This window comes from Podarcis gaigeae, assembly GCF_964106915.1.
Source record: "Podarcis gaigeae genome assembly, chromosome: 16".
Taxonomy (NCBI): domain Eukaryota; kingdom Metazoa; phylum Chordata; class Lepidosauria; order Squamata; family Lacertidae; genus Podarcis; species Podarcis gaigeae.
In genome coordinates this window covers 8,278,631-8,288,492 of record NC_139693.1, presented here as the reverse complement: position 1 = coordinate 8,288,492, position 9,862 = coordinate 8,278,631, and the positions used below count along the sequence as shown (strand labels likewise).

Genomic DNA, 9,862 nt, shown 5'->3' with positions numbered 1-9,862 from the left:
CGTGGCAGCAAAACATCACTGCTTAGACGAATAGAGGGAACTGGCAATCCTCAGGCTGTGGGGTCAAATGTGGCCCTCCAAGGCTTTGTACATGGCCCTCAGAACTCTCCCTAGGTAGCAACGCTCGCCAGCCCTGCTTTGCATGCTCCTTGGGTGTTTCTGGCTGGCTGGGATTTGTCACTGATCTCTGATCATGCCTCTTGCTTCCCGGGATACAGAAAGAAGGGTGAGTGTGTTGGAAAACTAGCCTACTGTGGAAGAGTAAACTCTACATCTGTTGCTCTGCCAGTTTTGTCAGTGGCCTCACCCACCTCTAGCATGCAGCCCCCAAAAGATTGCTCAGAAGGGAATGCGACTCTTGGACTGGAAATAAAAGGTCCAGTAGGGACACGGGTGGCGCTGTGGGTTAAAACCACAGAGCCTAGGGCTTGCCGATCAGAAGGTCGGCAGTTCGAATCCCCGCAACAGTGTGAGCTCCCGTTGCTCAGTCCCTGCTCCTGCCAACCTAGCAGTTCGAAAGCACATCAAAGTGCAGGTAGATAAATAGGTACCACTCCAGCGGGAAGGTAAACGGCGTTTCCGTGTGCTGCTCTGGTTCGCCAGAAGCGGCTTAGTCGTGCTGGCCACATGACCCGGAAGCTGTATGCTGGCTCCCTTGGCCAATAAAGCGAGATGAGCGCCACAACCCCAGAGTCGGTCATGACTGGACCTAATGGTCAGGGGTCCCTTTACCTTTACCGTTAGAGATCTAGAATCGTTTCAGCAAGGCAGGATCCTGCCAGGCTAACAACGACATGGATCCGTCCTTAAAGATCCTGTCCCTTAAACGAGATGCGATGAAGGAAAGACAACGAGCCTCCTGCAATCTTTCTTTCCTTATTTCTTTATTTCATGGATTTATACAAATAATAATAATAATAATAATATGACAAGCAACACAAGAGGTCAAAACGTTTGGCTATCCACCCAGCCCAGACTATGGAAACCGAGGATAATTCTTGCCAGATGAGGTGGAAAGGAATGGGATGGATCCAGACCTAACTTGGACATTCGGTGGATAGCTTCATGATGACCACGGCACACCAGATTTGGCTGCAGGGAAGGGTTTCTTCAAATCATTTCATGGTGGTTCCCATTTCGCGAGTGTTTAGGTCTCAGACCTGTTTGACTTGTCCAGTGGAGACATCAACCCTGACCCCAGAACGCCCTTTGCTACCCAACCTCTGCTCTCTCCCACCCAAGAATCACACACAGCCCCAACTCCTATCCTCTTGCTCTAACCGCTAGCCTCCGCTTCCCTTTCCAGGTGAGGAAATTGAAAGCCATTACCCCTGAGCTTTGCACCCTCTCCCTTAGGCCCCTGGTAAATTGTGCAGAGATGAGTTGAAGGGCCACAGTAAGTATTGGAAAGAGGGAACTGGATCTTCCAAGAATTCACCCCCTCGTGGCTTATCAGGAGGTGAAGGGAAGACCACTCAAAGCTTTCAAATGCATTGAGTTGAAGGACTGTATTCAACACAGCTAGACCTGATGTTGGAGGCTAGAAGGCGGGGCCACGTTGGAACTCTGGCAGATCAAGGGGTGGAGCCAGTGCAGGAACTGGTGGGTTATGGGCGGAGCCTATATAAACCCCGTCTCTCCAAGCTGGTTCAATCACAACCCATGTTGCCACAGTTGTAGTTGTTTGGGCCAAGATTTGCATTTCTCCAGTGGTCGTAAATTCAGGTTGAGTGCTTGCCTAGGTCCAATCTCCATAGCTTCTCATCTTCCACCCACCTGATCTGGCACAGCCAAATCCAATCCATTTAATTCAAACTCCATAGCTTCTTTGCTTTGTGAATTTAGAAGACTAAAATAACACCCAAGGAGGAGACCAGGAGCTTGAAAACACAGCTAATGGAAGAAGCATCATCAACGCTATGGAAGCGGGCGAACTAAGATGGACTGGCCAAGCGGGGAACGAATTCCACCACCGAGATCAAAACTTTGGATTGAATGTATAGGTTTATTTTTAAAAATAATAATAACCTTTCCAAGGTCTGGAGCAAATAGTATTCTGGATTCCGGATCTAGAGAGAGGAGGGAAACATGGTGCTCTGGACATTCTAGATCCAGGGGTGAGAGAACTGAAACATAACAAATCTAGAGGCAAGGGCTACTAATTTATTTTAAAAGTAAATCTCCAAAGAGTTCTGGATCAGATCTGGAAGATCTCAAACAAACAGACATGCAGAAGAAGAAGAGGAGTTTGGATTTGATATCCCGCTTTATCACTACCCGAAGGAGTCTCAAAGCGGCTAACATTCTCCTTTCCCTTCCTCTCCCACAGTATGGAGGAGTTTGGGGGGGTCAGCCTGAATTATCAAAACCAGAAAATAGGAAATTTGAGAAAACATCCAGACGGTGAGCTAAAATGACCTCTTAAGGGTCCAGACCTCCTCCGTTTGAAGGTTCTCGAGTTGAGCGGTCAGGAACCGAGAACGTCAGTGTAGCTGGAAAGCTTACAACAATGCCATTCTAGAGTGGACTGGAGTGGTTAGGGTGGGAACCTGGGCTGGGAACTGAAAGTTTCCCAACTTAAAGGCAATCAAGCTCTAGACTTTGATATCCCAGAACCGAGCAAGGGGAGGGGATGGAGAGCACCCCAAAATATTAACACTGCATTGACAACACATTGACATCATGGCGGACAGTCTCTCGTTCTTCCTGTGTAAACGGTCCGAGGCCTTGTGGTTCTGATCCTCTGAGGTGCGCGTTACTTCTTATTCTTTGTGACTCGGCACCCCTTTGCTGCGTCTCCCATGACGCTCCAGTACTCGCCAAATTGCAGTTTGGCCTCGTCGCCGTCGCCATGGCATTCAATCTTATCGTCCAACGTGCCAACGCTCTGTTGGGGGAGGAGAAAGAAGCTGTCAAAACCCAGCAGGGAAACCAGAAATTGGATTTACAGTTTGCGGTTTCTTTTTCCAGACTTGGGGGGGTTGGACTAGGTGGGCCCAAAGAGAAAAGTGAGCGGGGCAGCAAAGGTCAATAATTTCACCTCCACGCAGGAGGGCAGTTTCTGTGCCCGTACTCACCCCCCCATCTGTATCCTGGCAAGTTAAGAGGCATGGTCAGAATTCAAGGACACATTCCAGCCAGGCAAAAGCACTCAGGGAGGTTGCCAAGCAGGGGCAAGAAGAGGGCATGGCCTGGAGGGAAGGGGCAAGGCTTAGAGAGATGCCTGGAGGGCTGAACCTGTGGTTTCCTAGCCCTGCATTAGAAATCTACCAACTTCCATTGCTTTTTTCATTTTTAGTCAAGTGATAAATACCGTATTTTTTGCTCTATAAGACTCACTTTTCCCCTCCTAAATAGTAAGGGGAAACGTGTGTGCATCTTATGGAGTGAATGCAGGCTGCGTAGCTGTCCCAGAAGCCAGAACAGCAAGAGGGATTGCTGCTTTCACTGCGTAGTGATCTCTCTTGCAGTTCTGGCTTCTGAGATTCAGAATATTTCCCCCCCTGTTTTCCTCCTCTAAAAACTAGGTGCGTCTTGTGGTCTGGTGCGTCTTATAGAGCGAAAAATACGGTACCGCTTTATTTTTTGGAGGGGGGTCCTTTCTCCTTGGAAAAACTGCACCTCTCCCTTTCCCTGCTCCATTCAATGGATGTTTCTGTTCCATTTGTTTGTGTCAGGGATGGGGAAACTGCAGCAAGTCTTCCATACATTGTTGGAATGGGGCAACCCAGCCAGATGGGTATTATTATTAGTCTCTAACTCCCATCAGCCCCAGCCAGCAAGGCCAACAGCCAGGTTCTGTGGGAACTGAAGTCCAATAAAATGGAAGAGCACAGATTCCTCCTTCCCGACTTGTATGGAACAAGAGAAACAAGGCTGCAATCAAAGCATCATCGGAGGAATGTGGACACGTTGACCTACCATAGCTTCCACAGCTGAGTGTCTCACAACAAGGATCTAGGCCTCCCTTTCCCTCCAAAAAAACTGAGGCCCTGCAGGCATTGTTGAACGCTCATTACCCCTGACAATTGGCCATGCTGCCTAGGTCTAATGGAAGCTGGCTTCAAGAACATTGTTGGACTACAACTCCCATCATCCCTGGCCATTGGCCATTGTAGCTGAAGGGGATGGTGGAAGTTGTAGTCTCCCTACGACACGTGTCAGGCCCCAGGTTGAGGGAAGCTGATCTAGGCTGAAGAGAGGAATTGCAACTCTTTGGTCTGGAATTGTTCCCCTACATAACGCAGAAACACCCCCCAAAAAAAACTCTGCCACCCCCCCCCCCCGGCGGACGTCTGTTTTAGATTCTAGGTCTAGATTCTCTTCACCTCTGCTAAATGTGGCAACCTCTGTCCCACCAGGTCCCTCAGCTCGTTGGGGGTGATGCACTCTTTACGGCCCTTGACGGCGTAGCAGTGGAAGTTGTTGATGACGATTTCAATGGCCCTTTCCACATCGGTGAGCTCTTGAGAGTTCTGGGGAAGGAGAAAGACAAGGGGAGGAGTCATTGCGAGACGCAAAGCATCAGCACAAGTCTGTGATCTCAAAAGAAGGCAGTCAGACCGGCCCGACTCCCTCCTACGCAGTTACACCCTCCCCGAAACTCCATTAAGACTCCCAAGATTGCATACCATCCCTGGTGAGCAATCTGGAGATGATTATCCATTCCATTTGCACCAAACATCCCAGCTCCATTACAGAGGAAACCACAACACCCATCCTCTTCTGTGCTAGACCAGATAAGATATGTCCCTTGTCCACAAATATATCAGTCCAGAACGAATCATATCCTTGTTTACCATATACTATGTTGAAACTCATTCATTTCCTGACTCACATTCTGCCTGCATTAGAATGAATGAAAACTGAAGTCAAATCCATCCCGAATCTTCTAAAACTTCAGGAGATATCCAGAGTCTATCTTCAACCACTGGACATATTCCAAATCATTTTAAGACCTGGTTGTTGTTTTTTACAGAAGCCACAACTGCACCATACATTTAAAGCACCATGATCCCACTTTAAACAGTCATGGCTTTCCCCAAAACGAATCCTGGGAGTTCTAGTTTGTTAAGGGCGCTATTGAGAGTTCTTAGGGCAACCCCCTATTCCCCCCTCAGAGCAACAATTCCAGGAGTGGCTTAACAATCAATCTCTCTTCCCAAGGAACTCTGGGAATTGTAGTTCTCCTAACAACTGTCATCCTATTTCACAAACTACAGCTCCCAGAATTCATTGGGAGGAGGCACATGGCTGTTTAAAGCAGAAAAAGTCAAAGGGGCATGGAGAGTCAGTGCTGAGGACCGAGATTCCCAAAGGGTACTTCCCCCAAAGTTGCACTCCAACTCCCATAAGCCCCAGGCAGCAAGGCTAATGGCAATGGATGATGGGAATTGCAGTCCAATGACATCTGGAGGGGTATCAGCACTCTGATATGATAATGTGGGTGTCAGATGCGCGTCAGGTGGGTGTTCTATAGCCTCAAAGGATGGATGAGAAATCTGATTCTGTTCACATTTAAAGGCAAATTGATCAAACTGATGCATTACAAAACAAAATACAAGCATGAAATTTCGCACTGTTCTGAATTTTGCAATGCATTTCTCTGGCCAAGTAAAGGTGTACAAAAACACAGGTATTGGTAAAAATTGTGTGCAGAAAAGTCTCATATTGGAGACTTTGCAGAAATGTGTCAGTCGCAGCGAAATTGCATTCAAAAACAATTGTATAGTAAGAGAAATTCGCACTGAGGTGCTGACGAATTTTTGTTAGGGCTTTAAAAAAAGGGAAAACCCTGCAAGCTGATCTGGAAATGCAGAGAGCTGAATTTCAGACTGGGAAAATGAGGAATAGAGAGAAACGGAAATGATTTGCCCATCCTGACAGCCACGATTATTTGATGCACACAAAAATCTCCCAAGCCAACTGATCCATCTGATCATGTGTGCAGCAAACAGGATTAACAGTGGAGTGGGAAAGACCCAGGGCCTCTTTTTGCACCGTGGTGTCTAGGGACATATCCTGACCCTCAGTTTTCGGCCATAAGAGCGCCATACCACCAGGCCAGCCAAGACCCAGCCTGAGAGAGAGTTTGTGGCCTCTCACCTTAACATTCCCACCCCTTGCCTTTCCTAATTATTACACAGGAAGTTGCCTTGTACTGAGTCCATGTAGCTCAGTGTTGTTTACACGGACTGGCAGCTGCTGCTCTCTAGGATTGCAGGCAGGGGCCTCTCCCAGCCCTACCTGGAGTTTCTGGGAATCGAACCTGCGACCTTCGGCATTCAAAGCAGACTCTCTACCCTTGAGCTATTGCCCTCCCCTGCTGTCGGGTATACTTTTAACTGGGGGTGCCAGGGACTGAGCCCCAGACCTTTGGCATGGAAAGCAGATGTGCTGCTATTTTGCCCTATAAATAAAGCAAGGCCCTAGTCCTCCTGGGTTGGAAGAAGGCCCTGATTAAGACAGGAATGGAGGGAGCTGTTCTATACTGAGTCAGACCTCACGGTCCATCTAGATCAGTGTTCTCCAAACTGTTTTTGGACTACAACTCCCAACGTCCCTAGCTAGCAGGACCAGCCATCAGGGATGATGGGGACTGTAGTCCAAGTTGGAGACCCAAGTTTGGGAAACACTGATCTTGTCTGGTATTGCCTGCGCTGACCACCAGTGGTTTCAGGCAAGGAGCATTCCCAGTCCAATAGGTCTTACTCTTGAGTAAGTGTGCCCAGGACAACAGCCCATAAATAACAAAAGGTTATTGCTTCCTGCGACTGCCACCCTTACTTGGGGACTGAGTCCCACCAAAGTCATTGGAAGCGACTTCCGAGTAGACCTGTATAGGACTGTGCTGTGCCAGCATCTTTTTTAATGAAATGAAAAGAAATCCCGTTTTGAATCCTGAAAATCCATATGAAATCTTCCTTCTACACTGTTTAAATATATATATATATATTTAAAATCAGCAGGGAAAACCTGTTTGAATGCCAAGAGAAGCCAGAGCTTTTGGGCGTTTCCCTGGATGAACGTCTTTCCTCCGACCGCAAAGCCAGTTGATCCAGAATATATATTTAAAATCAGCTGAGGGATCTGGTCTCCATGACAGAAGTCACTTGTGGAGCCTGCTGACATGTCATTCTGGACCCAATGTGCTATTCGTATTCAGGGCTGCTGGGATAGGAGGTGATCTGAACCTCCTTGGTTGTTTTTGTAATCTGCATTTTCTGCTGCAGTTTCACCTTCATGTACACGCACATATGGAGTTTACACCAACCTTCCCCAGTCTGGTGACCTCCAGATGTTTGTGGACTGCAATTCCCATCAGCCCCAGCCAAACGGGACAATGGTCAGGGCTGATGGGAGTTGTAGTCCACAAACATTTGGAGGGCCACAAGCCCGCCCACCCACCCATTTCCTAGACAAATGTCCCAGCCAATCAGGGATCACATATCAAATGCACTTACAGAGGTGTAGAGCAGGGATGAGGAGCCCCTATGTTGTTGGACTACAACTCCCATCAGCCCCAGCCAGCACTGGTCAATGACCAGGGATAATGGGAGTTGCAGTCCAACAATATCTGGAGGGATTCCCCTTCCCTGCATTAGAAGGAAGGCAAATGACAATTTAGTTCAGGGATAGGGAACCTGTGATTCTCCAGATGTTGTTGGGTCCCAATTCTCATCACACCCAGCCAACACGGCCAATAGGGGATCGGAACTGTAGCCCAGTAATATTTGGAGGGCCACAGGTGTTCCCACCCCTGCTGTATACACATGTCCCAACCAATCAGGGACCACATATTAAATGCACTTGCAGAGGTATAGCGCAGAATGGGGAGCCTGTTGACCTACAGCTGTTTGTTGGACTACAACCTCCATCAGTCCCAGCCAGGATGGCCCAACGGTCAGAGACAACGATGGGAGTTGTAGTCCAGTAACACCTGGAGGGCACCAGCTTGGGAAAAAGCTGGCTTACGCATTCCCTGTCTGCAAATTTTGCCATCTGATTTCCCCTTTCACAAGCTATGGCCCATGCTCAGTTGGCAGAGCACGAGACTCTTTATGTCAGGGTCATGGATTCGAGTCCCACATTGGGCAAAAGACTCCTGCATTTTAGGGGGTTGGACTAGATGACCCCGGGCCCCTTCCAACTCTATGTTGCTATGAAATTTTCCACCTTCTCTCCTCATTTCCAGAAAACAGCATCCTAGGCGAGGACAACTCTGACTCAGCGATAGACTTGGCAACCATCTCCGCTTCTAATAAAAATATTGCCAAGATATTCTCCCCCCCAACCCCCCCCCAGCTCACCTACCAATCCCCTCTCATTAGGACATTTTTCCTTAAAACATTTCAATGTGTCCCAGAAGGAGGACCATTCCAGAGGAGATTAGAACTTTGCCAAGGTGGTAGACAAGTCTATTCTAGGTCCCAGAAAGTCAGCATCTCACACAACTAGAAAGAACTGGTTTGGCCGAGGAGATCCCGAAATTTCCTTAGAGGGAGTTGGTTGCGCAAGAGGATCTCTCCCTCTCTCCTGGGGAAGGACTGGGTCTCGGTGGCAGAGTGTTCCTAACCACACCAACCCTTTTTCCAGAATCATGAGGGCTTTAGCTATGGGGCAAGATCATAGCTGTCAACTTACAGATTTGAAAATAAGGGACCAGCAGCCTTGAAAATAAAGGATCAGCACCCAAAATAAGGGATTTTCTGGGCACAGGTATGTTCAACTTCTGAGCCCCTCTGAGCCAAAGGCAGAAAGCCCAGCCAGCAGCCAAATGAAGCCTCATCAATAAGGGACAGCAGCGGGACGTGGCGCTGGGATAAGGGACTGTCCCGCCAAATAAGGGACACTTGACAGCTATGGGCAAGATATGTAGCCAAGTTACAAAGTACGCAGTCTGTATGCAGGAGAGCTGCTGCCAGTCAGTGCAGGCCACATTGAAGTAGATGGAGCAATGGTCTGACACAGCGTATGACAGCTTCCTATAATCCCTGGAACATTAATGGAGGAAACAGACCCCTGTATTTTAGCCAACCCAATCCAGTTCCCTATGACATGGGGTTCTCCGTTTCTCCCAGAAGCTTTGCTGAGTTTAAGATCCACAGATGATCTGAGAGGGCATCCTTTCCACACACACACCCAAAAAAAACCCTACGCGCACCCCCCCCTTCCAACACAGAATGATTTCCACAATTTCTCCTCTCCCTTCCCCAGAAAACTGAAAGACAGTCCCATTTCCCCACTCCAATTGACCTTTCTCTTCTTGCAGCAACCAAAGCCCATTGTTGATTCGGTTCGGTTCGTTCGGTTCGGCAAAAATCCCCTTTTCCGGAGCAAGTTGTGGCGAGTTGGTTCCTTGAGATCCGCTGGGTAGTTCCCGCAAAGAGGCTCTTAGAAATCCAACAAGCGGCTGTTTTTCCTACGTGCGGCCAACAGAAGGGAAGAACGGAGACTTTTAGCTTTCCATCAGATCCTGCCTCTTTTATTTCCCCATTCCCCCACCCTAGTCTGAGCCTGTTTGGGAAGGCAAATTGTTGAGCGCTGCCTGAACATGTCCGGAACGACGAGGCACGCCGCTGAGCGAGAAAAGGATTGGAGTTCACGGGGAAGGGGTGGGAGTCCGGAGGAAGGGAAAAGCCCACCGCCGCTACTATCCCAAACAGCAAACACCCCTTGTACCCCTTCTGTTTTGGAATGGGAGACCCGGAGGAGTCCCAAAGGAGAGATGTCCTGCTTACCTGCTCGAAGGGATCAGCTGTGCTGGATAGAACTGCCTCTCCTGCCACGGTTTTATATCTCAAGAAGGCGGGTGTAAGAGACACCTTCGGGAGATACGAGGAGGCGGTGGTGGCGCAAAGCA

The 9,862-nt window shown here is 48.6% G+C and overlaps 1 protein-coding gene across 2 annotated transcripts; it reads right to left on the bottom strand.

The window, feature by feature from the left end:
* Positions 1-867: 867 nt before the first annotated feature.
* LOC310834407 (protein S100-A14-like) lies at positions 868-9,862 on the bottom strand. 2 transcript variants are annotated; one of them, XM_083717901.1, is made up of 4 exons: positions 9,741-9,862; positions 9,256-9,421; positions 4,329-4,475; positions 868-2,887 (listed from the first exon to the last, which is right to left on the bottom strand). In XM_083717901.1, the coding sequence occupies exons 2-4, from the start codon at positions 9,283-9,285 to the stop codon at positions 2,756-2,758; spliced, it is 309 nt and encodes a 102-aa protein (XP_083574027.1). In that variant the 5' UTR covers positions 9,286-9,421; positions 9,741-9,862; the 3' UTR covers positions 868-2,755. The 2 variants fall into 2 exon arrangements, with proteins under 2 accessions (XP_083574027.1, XP_083574026.1); XM_083717900.1 differs by lacking the exon at positions 9,741-9,862 and having other exon boundaries at positions 9,256-9,495.